At 45.7% G+C, this 22,661-nt stretch overlaps 1 protein-coding gene across 1 annotated transcript in view; it reads left to right on the top strand.

Annotated features, from left to right (window-relative positions):
• Nucleotides 1-22,124, top strand: part of LOC139273872 (multiple coagulation factor deficiency protein 2 homolog) — a 29,332-nt gene extending 7,208 nt beyond the window's left edge. The window contains exons 3-6 of the mRNA XM_070890948.1: nucleotides 13,843-13,929; nucleotides 19,855-19,976; nucleotides 21,317-21,362; nucleotides 22,046-22,124. Coding sequence (XP_070747049.1) covers nucleotides 13,843-13,929; nucleotides 19,855-19,976; nucleotides 21,317-21,362; nucleotides 22,046-22,124 — 334 coding nt within the window. The remainder of the gene's footprint in view (nucleotides 1-13,842; nucleotides 13,930-19,854; nucleotides 19,977-21,316; nucleotides 21,363-22,045) is intronic.
• The last annotated feature ends 537 nt before the right edge of the window (nucleotides 22,125-22,661 follow it).

The raw sequence follows: 22,661 nt of genomic DNA on the forward strand, positions 1-22,661 counted from the left end.
TCAGCCGGGGGCACCCCTATGAGCGAGTGGGGTCTCGTGCGGTAGCTGAGCAGTACTCGGGACAGGCGGGTTTGGAGTGAGCCTTCTGTGACTTGTTTAAGGCTCTGTTTGATTGTTTGTACTGCCGGCTCTGCCTGCCCATTGGAGGCTGGTTTGAACTGGGCCGAGGTGACATGTTTGATCCCATTGCGGGTCATGATTTCTTTAAATTCGGCACTGGTGAAACATGGCCCGTTGTCACTGACCAGTATGTCAGGCAGGCCGTGGGTGGCAAACATGGCCCTCAGGCTTTCAATAGTGGCGATGGTGGTGCTTCCTGACATTATTTCACATTCAGTCCATTTTGAAAAAGCATCCACCATCACCAGAAACATTTTACCGAGAAACGGGCCCGCATAGTCGACATGGATCCTCGACCATGGTCTGGAGGGCCAGGACCACAAACTTAGTGGTGCCTCTCTGGGCGCGTTGCTCAACTGAGCACATACGCTGCATTGCCGTACACAGGACTCTAAGTCAGAGTCGATACCGGGCCACCACATGTGGGATCTGGCTATCGCTTTCATCATTACTATACCCGGGTATGTGCTGTGGAGACCCGAGATGAACGTCTCCCTGCCCTTTTTGGGTAGCACTATGCGGTTACCCCACAACAGGCAGTCTGCCTGAATGGACAGCTCGTCCTTTCGCCACTGGAACGGCTTGATTAGTTCTTGCATTTCAACGGGGATGCTGGCCCAACTCCCATGTAGTACACGTTTTTTTTACTAGTGACAGCAGATGATCTTGGCTGGTCCAAATCCTAATCAGCCGGGCCGTGACAGGTGATTTATCATTTTCAAATGCTTCCATGACCATCAACAAGTCTGCGGGCTGCACCACCACCAACAAGTTTACAGGCTGCGCCATTTCCACCCCGTGGTGGGCAATGGTAGCCGACTGAGAGCATCCGCACAGTTTTCGGTGCCTGGCCTGTGGCGGGTGGTATAGTTATACGCAGATAGCGCGAGTGCCCACCTTTGTATGCGGGCTGAGGCATTAGTATTTATCCCCTTGTTTTTAGCGAACAGGGATATGAGGGGCTTGTGATCGGTTCCCATCTCAAATTTGAGGCCAAACAGGTACTGATGCATTTTCTTTACCCCGAACACACACGCTAATGCCTCTTTCTCAATCATGCTGTAGACCCTCTCGGCCTTAGACATGCTCCTGGAGGCATAGGCGACAGGTTGCAACTTCCCCGCAAAGTTACCTTGTTGTAATACACACCCGACTCCGTATGACGACGTGTCACATGCTAGCACAAGTCTTTTACACGGGTTATACAACACAAGCAGCTTGTTGGAGCATAAAATGTTTCTGGCTTTCTCAAAAGCAATTACTTGGTTTTTTTCCCCATACCCAGTTCTCACCTTTACGCAATAACACATGTAGGGGCTCCAAGAGGGTACTTAACCCCGGTAGGAAGTTGCCAAAATAGTTGAGGAGTCCCAGGAACGACCGCAGCTCCGTGACATTCTGTAGCCTGGGCGCGTTCCTGATAGCCTCTGTCTTGGCGTCTGTGGGCCGAATGCCGTCCGCCGCGATCTTTCTCCCCAAAAACTCCACTTCTGTTGCCATGAAGACGCATTTCGACCTCTTCAGCCGCAGAGGTTGCTGGAGGACCTCCTCCAGGTTTTGTAGGTGCTCGACGTTGTCCCAACCCGTGACCAATATGTCGTCCTGAAAAACCACCGTGCGTGGTACCGACTTGAGTAGGCTCTCCATGTTTCTCTGGAAGATCGCTGCAGCTGACCAAATTCCAAACAGCATCTGTTGTAGATGAACAGTCCCTTGTGCGTGTTGATGCAGGTGAGGCCCTTCGAAGACTCCCTCAGCTCCTGCGTCATGTAGGCCGAAGTGAGGTCGAGCTTGGTGAATGTCTTGCCTCCTGCCAGTGTCGCAAATAGGTCGTCTGCCTTAGGTAGCGGGTATTGGTCCTGTAGCGAGAAACGATTAATAGTTACTTTATAATCGCCGCAAATCCTGACCTTGCCATCACTTTTGAGTACTGGAACAATCGGGCTGACCCACTCACTGAATTCCACTGGGGAGATGATGCCCTCACGTTGCAGCCTGTCAAGCTCAATTTCCACTCTCTCCCTCATCATGTGAGGTACCGCTCGCGTCTTGTGGTGAATGGGTCGTGCCTCTGGGACCAAGTGGATCCGCACCTTCGCCCCGGAAAAGTTTCCAATGCCAGGCTCAAAAAGGGAAGGAAATTTGTTGAGAACTGTAATGTCTATAAGCTTGTAATGTTTGTAGCTCCACACTGTGGATGTAGACATATTGTGTACTGCAACTGCAGAGTTAATAATTAAACAGAACCAGACAGATTCCGGAGGCTTCCGACAGAGCTGCCTGCCATGTTAGGAAGCTGTGTGTGCTGTGCTCTATGAAGATATCACATTTGGCGATGAGATGGGATTTTCCGGATGATTTAAAGCTTAAATTTTGTTGGTGAAGGATTCAGCCAGCCGACAGAGAGACTTTGGAAGTTTCTGTCTTTGGAAAAAAGCTACAAAATCCGAGGTAAAATACAGTACATGGTGTGAACAGCTAGAGATTAAAATGGCAGCACCCGCAGGTATAATGGGACATTTGGGGGAATATAGACATGACCGGGAACCTTTTAAAGCATATGTGGATCGGCTAGAAATGCATTTCACTGCAAATAACATAATCGAAGTTCCAAACAATGCAGTCCAATGCTGTGTTGGAACGTAAGAGGGCGATCTTCTTATCGGAGGCAGGTCCGGCATTATATGACACTCTTGTAAATCTGCTTGTGCCTGACGAGCCAAAGGACACAACACTTAAAGAGATTTTAACGAAGCTGGAGCAGCACTATAACCCCAAACCGTTAGAAATTGCTGAAAGCTATCGTTTCGGGATTTGGAATCAAAAGACTGATTAAAGTATCAGTGATTACATCATTGCATTAAAAAAGCTATCAATGCACTGTAATTTTGGAAACTTTCAAAACCAAGCATTACGGGATCGTTTTGTTTGTGGGGTGAAAAATGATGCGATCAGAAAGAAGTTATTGGCGACGGATGACTTGACTTTTGAGATTGCTTGTCAGACAGCGAGGTCGATGGGCATGGCCGAACAATATTCCCGAGAATTAAATAATAATTACGGTCGTCAGTCAACTGAGGTAAATCACCTGCAGGTTCAAAGTAAAAGACAGTGGGGGCCCAAAGTCTCAGAAACTGGAAATTGTAACAGAGCGTTGAAGTCGTGCTATAGGTGCCTGGGACAACACATTGCTCAAAGTTGTCTATACGTGAAGGCAGAGTGCTTCTTTTGGAGAAATTTGAAGAGATGAATCATGAAAAACAACCAGGAAGAAATAGGAAACTGCCCCAAGATCAGTACAGTAACTCCAAGTACAAAGACAATTCAGGCAACTGAATGCCGACTGAAGGATAAACCAGCTTTTAAAGCTATGAGTCCAGCGTTCAAAGCTATGAGTAGAAATCCCAAGCGACTACATAGCATGGAAGAACAACAACAGGACGAGAAGATGTTAGAGTTACCAGGAGCACGAGGTTAATGGACAGCGATTTGGAAAGCATCAAAATCCACATAGATGTTGCGGGATTCAAGAAACTAATGGAAATTGACACGGGTGCATCCATGAGTGTAGTACCGGAGTCACTATACCGCGACAAATTGCCTGATTTTCAACTGGAGAAATCCAAGATAGAGCTGCGAGGCTACTCGAGAGAAAAAATTCCTGTGGTAGGTCGTATCACCGTACCGGTGAAATATAAAGATCAATTTCAGAACTTGCCGCGAATAGTAGTGAAAGGAGACAAGTCTGCCTTACTAGGAAGAAATTGGCTGAGATCACTAAAGCTGGATTGGAGTGAGATTTTCTGTGTGGAAGTGAGATTTTCATCAACGGATGAGGTTATCAAGAAGTATCTGAAGATGTTCTGTGAAACGGGCAGTCCGATCCAAGGCTTCAAGGCGAGTGTCAGGGTACAGAAGGACGCTAGATCGGTTTACTACAAGCCACGTTCCATACCGTATGCACTCAAGGAGAAAGTTGAGCAAGAACTCAAAAGTCTAGAGACTGAGAACATTATTTGTAAGATAGATCGATGTAATTGGGCTACACCCATTGTTGTTGTACCTAAGTCCGATGGTAAGGTAAGATTGTGTGGTGATTATAAAGTAACCGTAAACCAGGTTCTAGAGGGTAATGCTCCAATACATTGCCGAATATAGAAGATTTGTTCACAACACTGACAGGTGGTCAGATCTTCTCAAAACTGGATCTTACGAATGCTTACTTACAGCTTGAACTAGATGAGGAGTCCAAGTCATGTTTGACTATAAATACTCATCTAGGCCTATATCAATTTAATAGGCTACCATTTGGAGTGTCTTCCGCCCCTGCCATATACCAAGTGGTGATGAACCAGATTTTGCAAGGTATTGAAGGGGTAGTATGTTATTTGGATGACATACTAATTTCAGCACCAAATAGGCAAATTCATAATAACATATTGAATGAAGTCCTCAAACGGCTAGAGAAGCACAGAGTATGAGTGTCTGCTCGTAAGTGTGACTTATTTAAAAACTCAGTGGAGTACTTAGGGTACAGAGTAGACAAAGATGGTTTACATCCGACCAAGGAAAAACATGGATGCAATCAGAAATGCACCCACTCCCAGGAATGTCACCGAACTTTGTTCATTCTTGGGTCTGTTGAACTATTATGGGAAGTTCCTACCAAATTTGGCTACAGTATTACATCTACTGAATGAACTTTTGAAAAACAGGTCCATTGGAAGTGGTCAAAAGAATGCGATACAGCATTCAAGGAGTGTAAAAGCAAATTGCTAGAAAGCGCCATGTTAGTTCACTATGACACATCTAAGGAGATTAAGCTAGCATGTGATGCCTCTCCGTATGGAGTTGGGGCAGTAATCTCTCATGTATCACGTAGTGGAGAGAAGAGACCAATTGCTTTTGCTTCACGCACTCTCAGTGCCAGTGAGAGTAATTATGCGCAAATTGAAAGGGAAACTTTGGCATTAATTTTTGGGGCCAAGAAGTTTCACAAATACTTGTATGGTCGTAAGTTTACCATCGTTACGGACCATAAGCCCCTAACAGCCATCCTCCATCCAAAGTCCCCAGTTCCAACATTAGCTGCAGCCCGAATGCAGAGATGGGATTTGATTTTGTCAGCATATACATATGATATTGAATACAGATGATCAGCTGATCACAGTAATGCTGATGCAATGTCTAGATTTCCTTCCCCATCACAAGTTACACCCGATAGGGAAGAAGTGTTTTATTTTTCATACATTGATGAACTGCCAGTTACAGCTGAAGAGATTGGTAGAGCAACCAAATGTGACCCAATGATGTCAAAGGTGTATGAGTATATTGCAAATGGATGGCCAAACCAGGTAACAGACAAAGATACACATTCATTCTTCATTCGTAGGAATGAATTATCAGTCAATAAAGATTGTATCATGTGGGGTGCAAGAGTGGTTATACCAAATAAATTCAGGTCCAAATTATTAGGAGACCTCCATGACCAGCACCTGGGAATGTGCTTGACCAAGAGTTTTGCACGCAGTTATTTATGGTGGCCAGGTCTTGATAAAGATATAGAGTACATCGTGAGTCAGTGTACGACATGTCAATCGGTAAGCAAGCAACTACCACCAGTACCATTACAGTCATGGAAATGGCCTCCCAGGGTATGGCAAAGGCTACATATTGATTTTGCTGAGTTAGAAGGACAACAATTGTTCATTGTGATTGATAGCCATTCGAAGTGGGTTGAGGTGTTTCCAATGTGGAAATAACAACAAGTAAAACATTGGACATTTTACAAGAATTATTTTCTTCATTTGGCCTCCCTGAAGAAATTGTTTTGGATAATGGACCACAATTTCGTTCAGAAGAATTTGCACAATTCATGAGCAAAAATGGTGTGAAACATACCAAGGTTCCACCATACCATCCTGCTTCGAATGGTGCAGCAGAGCGCACTGTACAAATTGTAAAACGTGCCCTCATAAAACAAATGTTAGATCCAAATCCAAGGAAATGACAGTTGTCATTGGATCACAAATTGGCTAATTTTTTGATTACATATCGAAATACTCCTTATACAACTACTGGTAGAACACCAGCAGAGTTGTTTCTCAAACGACAGCCACGAACCAGATTCTCGTTGGCACAGTCCGTAAAAGAAACACAATTAAGACAGAAAGAGAATCATAATAGAGGTAGAGTAAAAGAGAGAAGTGTGAAATTAAGCCAGAAGGTGAGAATGAAGAACCATCACCATAAATGGTTAAAGTGGTTACTAGGAAGAGTGGTGAAGATATGTGGTCCTCGCACATATTTGGTAAAGATGTTTGATAATGGACAGGTTAGGTTTGTTCATATTGATCATATTTTACCTACAGACATGGAAGGAGTTGAAGGTGGGAATGATTCAATTATTTCTGACTCATCAGATAATTTTGATACACCAGTAGCAAATTCTAAATCCAATGTACTGAAAACAAATCCAGGAGAGAATCAGAATGAAAGTCTGAGTCTGAGTCATGAAAACAAAGAGCCTGAAGTTAGAGTGAGTTCAAATGAAAATCAAGGAAATTCCGTGGAGGAAAACGTTCCTCAGGATGAGCCTCGAATGAGTTTAGATTCGGCACCATGTTTGGAAGGTTCTGTTCGAGAGCGAAGGTATCCTCTTCGAAACAGAAAACAAGTGGTAAAGTTAAATTTGTAAATATGGAAAAAAATAAATTTATATCCTGTGTTATGTATAAACATGAAAGTTATGTATGATGTTTGTTATAATAACTTCTTCATTAAGGAGGGAGAAGTGTAATGTCTGTAAGCTTGTAATGTTTGTAGCTCCACTCTGTGGATGTGGACGTATTGTGTACTGCAACTACAGAGTTAATAATTAAACAGAACCAGGCAGATTCCGGAGGCTTCCGACAGAGCTGCCTGCCATGTTAGGAAGCTGTGTGTGCTGTGCTCTGTGAAGATATCACAAGAACCTTGGTACATGAGGCCTCATTGACATGTGATAGCGCTCAGATGTCATCCCAGTTCCAGCGGATTTTGCCCAGCCAGCTCCTTCCAAGCAGTGTGGGGCCATCGCCCAGGACAATCCAGAGTGCCAGTTCGTGCTCCGTGCCCTCGTAGGTGACCTTGACCATGGCGCTGCCCAGGACAGTGATGAACTCTTTGGTGTGCATTCTCAGTTTCGTGTGGATGGGGCTCAGTGCTGGTCTGAGTGCCTTGTTGCACCACAGTCTCTCAAACATCTTTTTACTCATGATGGATTGGCTAGCGCCAGTGTCCAGTTCCATGGCTACAAGTAAGCCATTCAATTTTACATTTAGCATTATAGGTGGCCATTTCGTCGAAAATGTGTGCACTCCATGTACTTCAGCATCTGCCTCCTCTCTCTGAGGCTCAAAATTGCTTTGATCCACCATGGACTGATCTTCCTCTGCCATGTGGTGGTTAGCAGGTTTTGCAGAGCTTGCAGCTCATCTGCAAGCTTGTTGGAGGTGCCCCATTGTTCCACAGCTCTTGCAAACATACCCTTTGAAGCGGCATGAATAGGCTGAATGGAAGCCTCCACAACGTCAACAAGGTGTGAATTACCTTGCATTCATTCTTTGTTGCGAACTCTGAGTCATCTGGGTCACCTGAGGCCTGCTGGCAGTTGCAGACTCGTGGTTTCTGCCCTGTACATTTCTGCTCGCAAACACAGTTCCAGTTATTTTATGAACATTGTTAGCACTTGTGTGCTGAGAGATTTGTTTGGTGTTATCACTGGTGGACATAAACGCCTGTGCTAGCGCAATGGCCTTATTGAGGGTCGGTGTCTCTGCAGTCAAACGTTTTCGTAGGATGGTCTCGTGGCCAGTACAAAAAGGTCTCTGAGCATTTGCTCCAGGTAGCCATCAAACTCACATTGTCCTGCAAGTCGCCTTAGCTCGGCGACGTAGCTCGCCACTTCCTGACCTTCAGATCGCTGGCACGTGTAGAACCGATACCTCGCCATCAGCATGCTCTCCCTCGGGTTAAAGTGCTCCCGAACCAGTGTACACAGCTCCTCATACGACTTATCTGTAGGTTTCACCGGAGCCAGAAGGTTCTTCATGAGGCTGTAGGTCGGTGCCCTGCAGACTGTGAGGAGGACCGCTCTCCTTTTTGCAGCGCTTCCTTCTCCGTCCAGCTCGTTGGCTACAAAGTACTGGTCTAGCCATTCGACATAGGCTTCCCAGTCCTCATCCTCCGAGAACTTCTCCAGGATGCCCACAGTTTGCTGCATCTTTCGTATACTCGTCGCCAGTTGTTGTGTTCCTAACACAGATGAGACTGCACACAGGGAGGTTAAAGTAACAGTGACCTCAGTCTTCAATAAGACACTCCACAGTGAGGAACAGGCCTTAGGGGCCGACTTATATATAGTGCTCCCAAGGAATGCTGGGATCCCTTGGGACTTCAGGGGATGCACTCCCTGGTGGCGGAACATGGGAGTGCATGCTTTACAGATACACAACAAATACCTTCACCACAAGGACTGCAGTGGTTCAAGAACGCAGCTCACCACCACCTTCTCAAGGGCAATTAGAGATGGGCAATAAATGCTGGCCTTGCCAGCAATGCCCACATCCCAGAACGAATAAAAAAAACCTGAGCAGTGTATGAGAGCTGTGGGGGGGGGGGCAGTGTATGAGTACTGTGGGGGGAAGTGCATGAGAGCTGTGGGAGGGCAGTTTATGAGTGTTGTGGGGGGGGGGAATGTATGAGTGCTGTGGGGGTGGGGGGCAGTGTATGAGTGCTGTGGGGGGCTGTGTATGAGTGCTGTGGGAGGGGACAGTGTATGAGTGCTGTGGGGGTAAGGGGCAGTGTATGAGTGCTGTGGGGGGGCAGTGTATGAGTGCTGTGGGGGGAGGCAGTGTATGAGAGCTGTGGGGGGGCAGTATATGAGTGCTGTGGGGGAGGGGGGCAGTGTATGAGTGTGTGGGGGGGGCTGTGTATGAGTGTGTGTTGGGGGGCAGTGCATGAGAGCTGTGGGGGGTGCAGTGTATGAGTGTGTGGGTGGGGGCAGTGTATGAGTGTGTGGGTGGGGGCAGTGTATGAGTGTGTGGGAGGGCAGTGTATGAGTGTGTGGGGGGGGCAGTGTATGAGTGTGTGGGGGGGGCAGTGTATGAGTGTTGTGGGGGGGGCAGTGTATGAGAGCTGTGGGGGGGGGGGGTACAAACCACGAGTGCTGGCCACCCTCTGACACCTCGCTCACTCAGCCATTCTTCATGAATGGGCCCAAACGGTAAACATTGTCGTGTTGCGCGACCACAGAGTGGGATAGCGGTACGTCACCTCCGATGCCCGACCACAGATGCACTTTCCAGCAGTAAAAGCCAGGCAATAATCAGGAATGGAATCCCTGGAAAAAAATGCTTTCCCTCCCTAGCCCAGGATGGCGAGGGCCACCTGTACCAGGCCTACCACCTCCTGGACCAGGATCCGCTGGCCCAGCACAGATCATGCTGAGTTCTGGTGCTCTCTCCATGGCTTGGTTGCATGTTACTTTTACCAAATGGTCCATAAGAGCAGAGTTAAAGAAAATAATTACATCCTTTGGCAAGCCCACAGCTTGATACCTTGGTTTCTTCCCTAAACCTCTCCGCTTCCCTTTTATCCTTTAAGACGGTCCTTAAAACCTACCTCTTCCTGTCCTAATATCTATTTATGTGGCTTGGTGTCAAATGTTTTCTGATTATGCTCCTGTGAAGCACCGTGGGAGCTTTTACTACGTTAAAGCTGCTTTATAAATACAAACTGCTGATATTGTTGCTGGTTAAATAACAAAGTAGCTGGAATCACGGATGGTATGGTTCTATCAGCAGATATACTTGTACATGGCCTTCTTTGACCTCACAAAGGCCTTTGACACTGTCAACCGTGAGGGACTATGGAGCGTCCTCCGCCGTTTCGGCTGCCCCCAAAGGTTTGTCACCATGCTCTGCCTGCTCCACGACGACATGCAAGCCTTGATCCTGACCAACGGATGCACCACAGACCCAATCCACGACCTGACTGCGGTCAAGCAGGGCTGTGTCATCGCACCAACGCTCTTCTCAATCTTCCTCGCTGCAATGCTCCATCTCACCCTCAGCAAGCTCCCCACTGGATTGGAGCTAAATTATAGAACAGATGGGAATCTGTTCAATTTCCGCCGCCTCCGGGCCAGATCCAAGGCCGTCCCATCCTGTGTCATCGAACTACAGTACGCAGACAACACTTGCGTCTGCGCACACTCGGAGGCTGAACTCCAAGCCAATGTCAACACCTTCACTGAGGCATACGAGAGCATGGGCCTTACACTAAACATCCGTAAGACAAAGGTCCTCCACCAACCTGACCCCGCCACACAGCACTGCCCCCCCCGGTTATTAAAATCCACGATGAGGCCTTGGACAACGTGGACCATTTTCCATACCTCGGGAGCCTACTGTCAACAAAGGCAGACATCGACAACGAAGCCCAACACCGCCTTCAGTGCGCCAGCACAGCCTTCGGTCGCCTGAGGAAGAGAGTGTTTAAAAACCAGGATCTCAAATCTGGCACCAAGCTTATGGTCTACAGGACAGTAGTGATACCCGCCCTCCTATATGACTCAGAGACGTGGACTATATACAGCAGACACCTCAAAATGCTGGAGAAGTACCACCAGCGCTGCTTCCATTGGCAGGATAGACAGAGGATAGTTCTTGCTCAGGCCAACATCCCCAGCATCGAAGCATTAACCACACTTGATCAGCTCCGTCGGGCAGGCCACATCGTCCGCATGCCCGATACGCGACTCCCAAAGCAAGCGCTCTACTTGGAGCTTCGATGCGTCAAGCGAGCCCCAGGTGGGCAGAGGAAACGTTTCAAGGACACCCCCAACCCTCTCTGATAAAGTGCAACATCCCCACCGGCACCTGGGAATCCCTGGCCCAAGACTGCTCAAAGTGGAGGAAGAGCATCCGGGAGGGCGCTGAGCACCTCGAGTCTCGTCGCCGAGAGCATGCAGAAATCAAGCACAGGCAGCGGAAGGAGCGTGCGGCAAACCAGACCCCCCCCACCCACCCTTTCCTTCAACCACTGTCTGCCCCACCTGTGACAGAGACTGTAATTCCTGCATTGGACTGTACAGTCACCTGAGAACTCACTTTTAGAGTGGAAGCAATTTCGAGGGACTGCCTGTGATGATGATACTTCAGCAGTCCTGCCTCGAAATATAGAAGCAGTGAATATTACAGGAAATGCATTTCTATGTGCTTCGAATTTGAGTATTTAACAACACCCTGAAATTTTTCTTTCATCCAAATTTAGCACTGTAAATGCTTTCATTATTTTTCGGGCAAGAACAACATGGGCTGCTTGCCTCATAACTGAAAGTAATGTTGCAAATCAATCGGTTACATTTTTGCAGTCAGGGGAAGCTGGATATTTTGTCACCCTGAACTAAAGGACAACAGACGTTCTGGAGCCATTAAGCAGCAATTTGGCCATACTACAAGCAGAACATATTGCAGATCAATGTCGGTACAGATAAAGGTGCTGTGGGAGCCGGGCATCTGTTGAGGAGTAGGGCTGCATAATGAGCAAGGCACGGACAAGCTGGCACAATGATGTTATGCGCTGGAGTTCTCTGCCTGTTTTTCTTCAGTTTTGCCCATTTATCCACATGTAACGATTCTCCCCAGCCTGCAGTTCCCAAGGAGGGAATATTGGTGGATGCCTTTCACAATAGAAGCATCATCACGAATCACCAGTAAGTTTGTTGCAAACTCGTACACGACACAAACTATTGTCTCTCCCCCCCCCCCTGTTATTATGCGCTTATTTTGCTAGCTGGTGTCGTGTGCTGTTGCTTGTAATGCTTTAGAAGTATTTCAAATCCTTCCTGTTATGTCACCTAGTTTTAGGGACACTGTTTGATTGTCATTGTCGGTAGGCGTGGGATCTGGAAATGCTTCAGAGGGGGCCCAGGGGCTGCAGTAGTGAGATGGGGTCTCGAGATCTCCCAGTAATCCGAGATTGGTCACAGGTCTGGAAACATTGGGAGGGAGCCCAGATGTCTAGAGACTCTGTGGACAAAGGTTCTGTGAGCACTGGGTCAGGATCTGGGTTCACTGGGCGAAATGTTCAGTGATCGGGCAACATCAGGTCCTGCGATCTGAGTTTTGGGGAAGGTCCTTGGATCAGGAAGGTGGGTGGGGGAATCCTGAGGTCTGGGAACATTGAAAGGAGAGACCCGGGATCTGGAAGTGAGATCAGGATGGGTATGGGATCATGGCTTCTTCCTTGATGATTTAGCAAGAAAGAGTTGATTCACTCAATCAGCAGCTTGTGGGTAACCTAACCGAGGGCGAGTAAATTAAATTCATTTTGATCTGAGCTGGGTTAGATTTAAGTCAGTTGGGGACCTATGTCAGGCATCAAACCTAGATCTGCGCTGGAAGGTACAACCCTGATAGTTCCTTAGTAAGACTTTGTCTGGTTCCCCAGCGTGTATTTGTCAGGATACCAAAACCCCAAAAACTTGGCTCGGAAATCATGACACAGAAAATAAGATTGTAAACAGTGAGTGTGTGCCACACTCATGATGTTATATTATAATGACTATATTGTATGCACACACACACCCCTCTGATAGTTCAGTGGATACATGTAGAATTTAATGTGGCACTGAGCCATCCAGCCAAGAAGAGCCTCTATAATGTGTAGAGTTAGCTTGAGCTCATCCAAAGCTTGGCTGCCCGTATCCTAACTCGCACCAAGTCCCGTTCACCCATCACCCCTGTGCTCACTGACGTACATCGGCTCCCGGTTAAGCAGTGCCTTGATTTTAAAATTGTCTCATTGTTTTCAAATCCCTCTATGGCCTCACCCCTTTCTATCTCTGTGACCTCCTCCAGCCCCACAACCCCCCAAGATCTCTGCGCTCCTCCAATTCTGGCCTTTTGAGCATCCCCGATTTTAATCGCTCCACCATCGGTGGCCGTGCCTTCAGCCGCCTGGGCCCCAAGTTCTGGAATTCCCTCCCTAACCCTCTCCGCCTCTCCACCTCTCACTTTGCCTTTAAGACACTCTTGAAAAACTACCTCTTTGACCAAGCCTGTTCTAAGATTTCTTTATGTGACTCGGTGATTATAGCACTCCTGTGAAGCGTCTTTGGATGTTTTATTGTGTTAAAGGTGCTGGTTGTTGTTGATGTCAGTTAGGGTGCTGACATTGGCCTCGGAACCTCTAGGCTCTAGGGGGGGCGGGGGGTGGGGGTGCGAAAGGGGGCATATTTCTTTTCCGATTGGAAAATATACGTGTGTGGACAGCTGGGAAGAGGATCCGGCTCAACTGTGAGATCTCCCACACACTCGTGGGCATTAATTATCTCCGGCCCCTTCCCACAAATGGCCTCTTGTGTGATTCAGCGGTGGTAATACCGTTGAATGTAATGGGGCGGTGGTTAGACTCTCACTTGTTGGAGATGGTCATTGCCTGGCACTTGTGTGGTGAGAATGTTACTTACCACTTATCAGCCTTCTCCACACTGGACTTCTGCCAATTCTCAGATGCAGCAGATACAAAATCTAGCAGCAGTCAGTGCCATCTGGGTAAGGGGCTTGTAAATGGAAAAGAAAATTGTGCAGTTCACGTTCCCTCTCTGGCCATACATAAAGTACTCTGCAATACTTACAATTTTATATTAAATATAAGCCATATTTGTCTTTCTAGTCACCTTGAGGAGGAATTGAAGCACCACCTCGGAGAAGTCGACTTGGATGAAATGTCAATAGAAGAGCTGGAATTCTATTATTTCACGTAAGTCAGATGAATCTGCACTTTCCTTGACAATCTTCATAAATTACATTTCCATATTTATCCCTCAACTAAAATCACTAAGACCAATTATCTGGTCATTATCACAGTGTTGTTTATAGGAGCTTGCTGTGCACAAAATTGGCTGCCGCGTTTCCTACATTACAACAGTGACTGAACTTCAACAGTACTTCATTGGCTGTAAATCGCTTAGGGACATTCACGGTCATGAAAGGCGCTATATAAATGAAAGTTGGTTGCTTTCTCTTAGATATCACCATTAATGCATTCAATTACGTTGGTCATCTGCAGGAGTGAAATCTGAGGGTCATTTTTAAATGTGAATTAATATGCAATAATCCAATGTTAACATCAACAGAGCATTAGTGAATTATTTTCTATGCTGCCAAAAGTTCTCCCAGGACTGAGCACTTTTAACACACAGGCCTGCTGCTAAACTCCAGCTCAAAGGCCAGAGTAAATATTTATTCATTCCTGCTTCTAGTCCAAATTGCATTAATAACACCTGCTAAAAAGCAAATGTTAAGGTAGCAGAGAGAATTGGCAGAAATCCAGTGTGGAGAAGGCTGATAAGTGATAAGTGACATTCGCACCACACAAGTGCCAGGCAATGACTATCTCCAACAAGCGAGAGTCGAACCACCTCCCCATTACATTCAACGGCATTACCATCGCTGAATCCCCTACCATCAACATCCTGGGGGTCACCATTGACCAGAAACTTAACTGGACCAACCACATAATTACTGTGGCAACAAGAGCAGGTCAGAGACTGGGTATTCTGCGACGAGTGACTCACCTCCTGACTTCCCTGAGCCTTTCCACCATCTACAAGGCACAAGTCAGGAGTGTGATGGAATACTTTCCACTTGCCTGGATGAGTGCAGCTCCAATAACAGTCAAGACACCCAAGACAAAGCAGTCCGGTTGATTGGCCCCCCATCCACCACCTTAAACATTCACTCCCTCCACCACCGGCGTAACATGGCTGCAGTGTGTACCATCTACAACATGCACTGCAGCAACTCGCTTCAGGTTTCTTCGAAAGTACCTCCCAAACCCGCGACCTCGATCACCTAGAAGGACCAGGGCAGCAGGCGCATGGGAGCACCATCACCTGCAGGCTCCCCTCCAAGTCACACACCATCCTGACTTGGAAATATATCACCGTTCCTTCATCGTCGCTGGGTCAAAATCCTGGAACTCCCTCCCTAACAGCACTGTGGGAGTACCTTCACCACACAGACTGCAGCGGTTCACGAAGGTGGCTCACCACCATCTTCTCGAGGGCATTTGGGATGGGCAATAAATGTTCGCCTTTCCAGTGACTCTCACATCTCATGAGTGAATACTAAAAAGGGTGTGATTGAGAAGAGCAATTCCAGTCCACACAGCAGCAATGTGGACACGTTAAAGAGGGGAACATGACAGGCAGCAGAGGAAGGGTGGGGAAGTCTTGAGGCCATGAGAGAGGGCTAGCGGGGTTCACCACTACCCCAGCACCAGAGCCACTTCAACTCCATTGAGGAGCTGTGCCTCACCAAGGCCTCCACAGATAACCTGCCTCATCTGCTGGAACCATTATTCAGCCAAGCAGCAACAGGAGCAATACACAGCTCAGTTGAAGCCTTTTTGACACAACCTCCTCCCAGGCAACAGCAGGAAACCTGGCACGTATCAGCCACTCTGTGGTTCACTCAGATCATGTTTGCTCTGTCGTGGCATTCTGCTGAATAAATGGAAGTTGCCCCAATTGTGCAGCGAAAGCGATTGATGAGTTTTTCTAAACATGCAGCATCCCCAGGGTGTAGAATGCCATCGAGAGCACTGGTGGGTATACTCAACCCATAATTATATTTAAACATTCAGGCAACATTCCATGGTGCTTCTCAATAGAAAAGGATACCTCCCAGTAATCATCCAAATGGTCTGTATTCTGCAACCACCTCTAAATCATTATGCGTATGAATGCATGGCTTCCGGCGAGTGCTGACAATGCTCATGTCTTAAGTGAATCATGGGGGGCTTTTAACTTTTGGACCTGCCAGGAGTATAGGGTGGGGGGGGGGGGGGGGGGGTGGCCGTAACCCAAGGGAAACCCATTAGTCCGGATCTCCCACACACTCCACAATGTGCGACTTCTCTTGACAGCTTCCCCACCCGGAAGTCACCCTGATTAACAGACTTGGCTTCCTGTCGGGCGGGGAACGCTGGAGAAGAGGCTGCAGTTCTAGGTAGGTCCGATCCCCGAGGCAGGGTTTGTATGGTGGGAGAGTCAGGGTGAAGCACTTCTGCTCCTCCCAGCCCACAGGGAGCAATATTAAAGGAATCAAGCCATATGGGGATAGTGCAGGAAAGTGGAGTTGAGGTAGAAGATCAGCCATGATCTCATTGAATGGCGGAGCAGGCTTGAGGGGCAAATAGCCTACTCCTGCTCCGATTTCTTAAGTTCCTATGTTCTCCCCAAAACTGACCTCGATGCGCTGCAGCTGCCGAAACTCAGAATTTTAATACTTTAACCTCCCACCCCACCCCACCCCAACCCACCCATTTTTTGGAGGGTTAAAATTCTCCCCATGGGTTCCCCAATTACTTTGGGGTGCACAAAGTTTTCCTGGTGATTCTTTGGAAATAATATTCATGACAATACTATGCAAACCCTGTACCTCCTCACAGAAAGGACACAATGCCCTATTGAGAGTCAGGAATGAGATATTTGCAATGCTCAAATGAGCCTGATGTTTGAGCTGTGTTGGGGCGGGGGGGTTGCTGCACAATATGCTCAATGGCAGTCTGCAAAGCAGTGATCTATTGGCACAGTACAGCGCACAACTGGTTAACGGGATTGATTTTAACTCCAGCCGACCAGAGCCATTCAGAAACCCCGGCCTCACTTAAATGGAACAAGTGAGCTGTAGGCACCAAACAGGGCTGGTGCAGGTCGAGGCGCTCCATGTACCAAGTACTTCATGCTTCACATTTACTTGGATCTACACTGCAGCCTATAACCTTGTGTGCTGCCCTTTCATTTCTCACTGAAACGGCAGTCCAGTTAGTTGAAGCCATAGTGTGTTCTTTGTCCACTCAGAGGAACCTCAAACTTTAAATGCTTAAAGGGCAAAATCTTGATTCCCAAGTACATACTGCCTTTGCACTGAAAGTAGTTTCATACCGTCCAAATGCAATTGCAGAATTTTTATATGCTGTTTATTTTACTTATCAAAACCTAAGAAGTGTAGAAGTGCCATACAATATTATACCATTCAGTTGTTTCTACAATAGCATGTTAATCAGGAATCTCTCAGGCTAAGAGCATCTCAGTGAATTTATTTTCTCTCTCAACTGGGAGAAGGCTATTTTTTTTAATATTTGTTTACAGGATGTGGGCATTGCTGGCAAGGCTGACATATATTGCCCATCCCTAATTGCCTTTGAGAAGGTGGTGGTGAGCCGCTTCCTTGAACCGCTGCAGTCCGTGTGGTGAAGGTACTCCCACAGTGCTAACTTTGTCACAGCGCTTTGGTGCAACTGAGTGGCTTGTTGGGCCATTTCTGAGAGCAGTTAAGAGTCAACTACATTGCTGTGGGTCTGAAGTCACATACAGGCCAGACCAGGTAAGGACGGCAGGTTTTCTTCACTAAAGGACATTAATGAACCAAATGGGTTTCTACGACAATCTGGTAGTTTCAGTCACCATTACTGATACTAGCTTTTTTTCATTCCATATTTTTTTTAAATTATCTGCATTTAAATTTCCCAGCTGCCGTGGTGGGATTTGAACTCATGTTTCTGGATTATTACTCTGGATTACTTGTCCAGTAACATAACCACCAAGCCACTGTACCTCCTTATTCTGAGGTAACGATCAGTAATCCCTTATAATGGACCCAAGAAGCTCCTGAACGCGTCAGTAAAGTCAACGTGATGCTATTCAAATCCATCCTGCTGAGTCGTAGCAGGCTCGAGTACGTATTGATGGTAGGATGGGACCAGCTATGCTGTAACTGCTTAGATACCCAAGTCCACAGCCTGGTGATCAGCTCAGTACTAAGCTGCTTTATCCGTCTTCATCAGCCAAACCTGTTCAGCATGAGCACATTTGTTCCCAGAATGATCGTATGCCAACTCGTTTAATTTTAGCAGGAGGTACTTAACAGTTCAGCGAACACAAAGTTAGTTGGGCTCCCTTAATGTCTCAGTGGATATATGCACAGCATAGTGTGGTACTGGGCCATAGGAAAGGCCCAGGTTTACTATTTGACCTGAGCTCAGTTAGCTATCTCAGTCAAGGTGGTGATAGAGGTGCGACAATTCACCTTAGTGTCTCTAGGCAGGGTGGAAGAAATCAGCCAAGGTTCACACTTCCGTTAATTGACAACTGAGCCTTATTGGACATTATGTACCTCTGAGTTACACACCATCCTGACTTGGGCATATAATGCCATTCCTTCATCGTTGCTGGGTCAAAATCCTGGAACTCCCTTCCTAACAGTATACTTGGGAGCATGTTCACCACACAGACTGCAGCGGTTCAAGAAAGTGGCTCACCTTCACCTGCCTAAGGGCAACTAGCGATGGACAATAAATGCTGGTCTTGTCAGCAATGCCCACGTCCCGAGAATTAAAAGAAAATCAAGAGAAATAATTGGTTGAAAATTACTAATAATGTTTGCACGTTATTTGACCAAATCAATAATCCAGAAACATTTTTGTTGAAAAGGGGTAGGGAAAAAAGTATATAATTAACTATATATTGACTGTGATCTGGTTCAGAGATATACTATTGTAATATGCATTTTTATTTTGGGGAAAATCAACTGTAGAAATCACCTTAGACATTGTGCCAATTATTAATTCTTCACTGAGAATATTATTACACTCGTTGGACATAGAATGTGTTGCCTGGCAGTGTGCACCAATATAATAAAATACCCAAATCACTAGCATGCCCATGTCGTGGGTTATTCCCGGGCACTGTAATATAGGTACCTTAAACACTTTGAAAATACCTCAAAAGTTGGCATGCAGATACAGCAGGCGGTGAAGAAGGCAAATGGTATGTTGGCCTTCATAGCTAGGGGATTTGAGTATAGGAGCAGGGAGGTCTTACTGCAGTTGTACAGGGCCTTGGTGAGGCCTCACCTGGAATAGTGTGTTCAGTTTTGGTCTCCTAATCTGAGGAAGGACATTCTTGCTATTGAGGGAGTGCAGCGAAGGTTCACCAGACTGATTCCCGAGATGGCTGGACTGACATATGAGGAGAGACCGGATCGACTGGGCCTTTATACACTGGAGTTTAGAAGAATGAGAGGGGATCTCATAGAAACATATAAGATTTTGACAGGACTGGACAGGTTAGATGCGGGAAGAATGTTCCCGATGTTGGGGAAGTCCAGAACCAGGGGACACAGTCTAAGGATAAAGGATAGGCCATTTAGGACTGAGATGAGGAGAAATTTCTTCACTCAGAGAGCTGTTAACCTGTGGAATTCCCTACCGCAGAGAGTTGTTGATGCCAGTTCATTGGATATATTCAAGAGGGAGTTAGATATGGCCCTTACGGCTAAAGGGATCAAGGGGTATGGAGAGAAAGCAGGAAAGGGGTACTGAGGGAATGATCAGCCATGATCTTATTGAATGGTGATGCAGGCTCGAAGGGCCGAATGGCCTACTCCTGCACCTATTTTCTATGTTTCAAATCTGTGACCTTTTCTCGAAAGACTAAAAAAAAACTTGAATATGAATCTACTTTTTGACTGCCAGGCAGGAAGGAAAGCTTCAGAAATATGCTTTATGTGATCTTTCCTTGGAGTATTCCTTTAACTTTTTTCCATACTCAGTAGAAAAAGACTAAGCCTCTGGAATAGTTTAATTAGTGCCATAACATCTCTCTCGCTCTCTCTGCAGTCTGCATGATTTTGACAAAAATATGCACTTGGATGGCCTGGAAATAATGACTGCACTGGAAGAGTCCCTTGAAGAACCCCTGGCTGCTTTTTCAACTGAAGACATGATGACATTACTAATAGGTATAATTCAGGAATTAAGATTCGTGATAGACTGTGCAGTCAAATCATTCTAATCCTGGATCAGAAACACATTAAGAGTGAGACTGAGCCGCTCCACCCCCTCGGCAATAGTCTATCCATGTTAAAAGACTTGCATCTCACACACGCTTCTTGTGTCATCCTTATTACTGTAACATTTCCTTGTCACAACCAAGTTAATAACAGCAAAAAAAAAATCACAACCTCCAACTCACCATAAGTAATGCTACAAGAAATATTTTTGTATTATTTAAAAGCCTTGGGGTAGAGTTTTCGCTAGGTTGCGCTGGTTTTTCCAGAACAATTTGCCCAAAATCGTCCAATCCAGTGAAAAAGATCAAGCAATTTCAAGCGCAACTTACGTCCAGCTTAAATCGAGTTTCCAAAATCTTTTCTGGTTTTAAAAAATGTTGCGCTGGAAGCAATGTGGCCCTGCCCCAGATCGATTTAATCACCATGACGAGTTTCCGCTAATTGCGTCCTTTTGCAGGCCTTCGACAAGGCTCTTAAAATTAAGCTTTTTTCTTTAGGTGCAAGGGCACCAATAGGTACCATCGAAAAGCTTTTAATTATTAATAAATATTTAATTTACTAAGAAATTTACTACTGTACACCAAGGAAACTAGTAAATGGTTCTGTAGTTTTTGTTTAAAATCGGGTTACTCACAAGCGGTGCTTATTTTTTGTGATAAACCCATTTTTGGCTGTGTTAATAAAACTGCACCAGGTTACCACTCTTAAATATAGCAAGGAATATTTTTATTGCAAAAAAAACCTAAAACTTCCGTTTGTGTTTATGCAAATTATTGAGCGGAAACTTTGGAACCATAGCATCAATTTGGAAAACTAGAGCAATTCTGAACGCAATTTGTATCTGAATTGCTGATTGCAGAAACTCTATCCCGGTCTTGTTTACAGTGCATACTTCCTGTAACACTTACCAGTTTGAATTCACACAATTTTGGAATGTTGACACACTTTTTTTATTCATTCACGGGATGTGGGCATCACTGGTATGGCCAGCATTCATTGACAGTCCCTAATTGCCTTGAGAAGGTGGTGAGCCACCACTGCAATCCATGTGGTGAAGGTACTCCCACTCACATGCCCTGGTCTTAAAACACAGATTATGTAAATTGCTATTCAAATCTCACCTTCAAACGTTAAACCTGGTTGGGACCTCAGTTTGTTGCGAGGCTGGTATAAATTGCTATAGCCGATACAGAACTATTGTTTGTGGTACAGAACAAAATCGATTGGCATCCATCAATAAGCCTGTCTTTCCGTCATAAATATATCTTCATTGTTTTCTTTTGGTATAGAAATGACAGATGAAGTTTTGGAAAAGGATGACGTAGACAAAGATGGGTATTTATCCTACTATGAATACATGCACTCACAAAACAGGACAGCGAGTCCTACCACAATCCTGGATAAAAGCGCAAAAGGAAAAGTTTCAAAACAGCAAACCTGATACTAAGTCTACCCCAAAGCCAAAGTGCTTCGAAAGCAATTAAACTCATTAAAAGGGGAAAACAAATCTGTGTCACATTTTATATATAATGTGCTTTCTATCTATAATTCATTAAAATTTATGGGTGAAATATTATCTGGCTCACTCTGATTCCAAGTCTTCTTCCAAGACCCAGTCTCATTACTTTCCCATTTCAAACCTATATCCTACTGAAGCAAGAATCTGTCCAATTCCTTGCTGAACGTTCAATGGAGTTAATATTGACTGAATCAAGTCAGCATCCATTCCATAAGTAAACAAAACTAAACATAATTAATGCACAATTCTTGTTATAAGAACATAAGAAATAGGAGCAAGAATAAGCCATATGGCCCCTCGAGCCTGCTCCACCATTTGATAAGATCATGGCTGATCTGATCATGGACTCAGCTCCACTTCCCTGCCCACTCCCCATAACCCTTTATTCCCTTATCACTCAAAAATTGCTCAGGCTCCACAGCCATCATTTTGAAATTTTATAATTTGTTATATAAAATAATTTTTTTTTGCAAGCATTCCTCTTGATTTTCTCTTCAAGGCTACTTTACTCTAAAGGTGCCCAGCTCCCAATTAGTGAGCTCAACGAAACCCTGTCAAAGGATAATTATATCAAGTGAATTAAAATACTCAAAGAGGAATTGGGATTAGGAATGTAGTGCCACAAGTCACTATTGAAGCAAAATCAATCACTGCAGAGAATTTGATAAATGCTTGAAAGAAAAAATTAACATGGGATAAGCATTCGAAGAGATAGCTCGGATGTGGAGGTGGAACCAGCACAGGTATGACGGGCTGAACGGCCTCCTGCCATGTTCACATCTGTGATTTTCAGAAATTAATTTGCCATATTTTTTAATAAATCCATTCAGCATATGTCCAAAATGGTCTGACTGCATTTCTACATTATACTTCGGATCTCATATCCTCTCAATCACCAAGACAGCTTGCTTGCCAGTGCCCTGATTTTATCATGCTCATCCTTGTGTGCAAATCCCTCCATGGCCTTGCCTAGCTCTGTAACCTCCTCCAGCCCTACAACCTTTTGAGAACTCTGCGTTTCTCCAATTCTGTCCTTTTGTCCATCCCCAATTTCCTTTGCCCCTCCATTGGCAGCCGTGCCTTCAGCTGACTCTGCATTTCCCCCCATAACCTCT

The sequence above is a fragment of the Pristiophorus japonicus genome, chromosome 9 (genome assembly GCF_044704955.1).
Source record: "Pristiophorus japonicus isolate sPriJap1 chromosome 9, sPriJap1.hap1, whole genome shotgun sequence".
Classification (NCBI taxonomy): Eukaryota; Metazoa; Chordata; class Chondrichthyes; family Pristiophoridae; genus Pristiophorus; species Pristiophorus japonicus.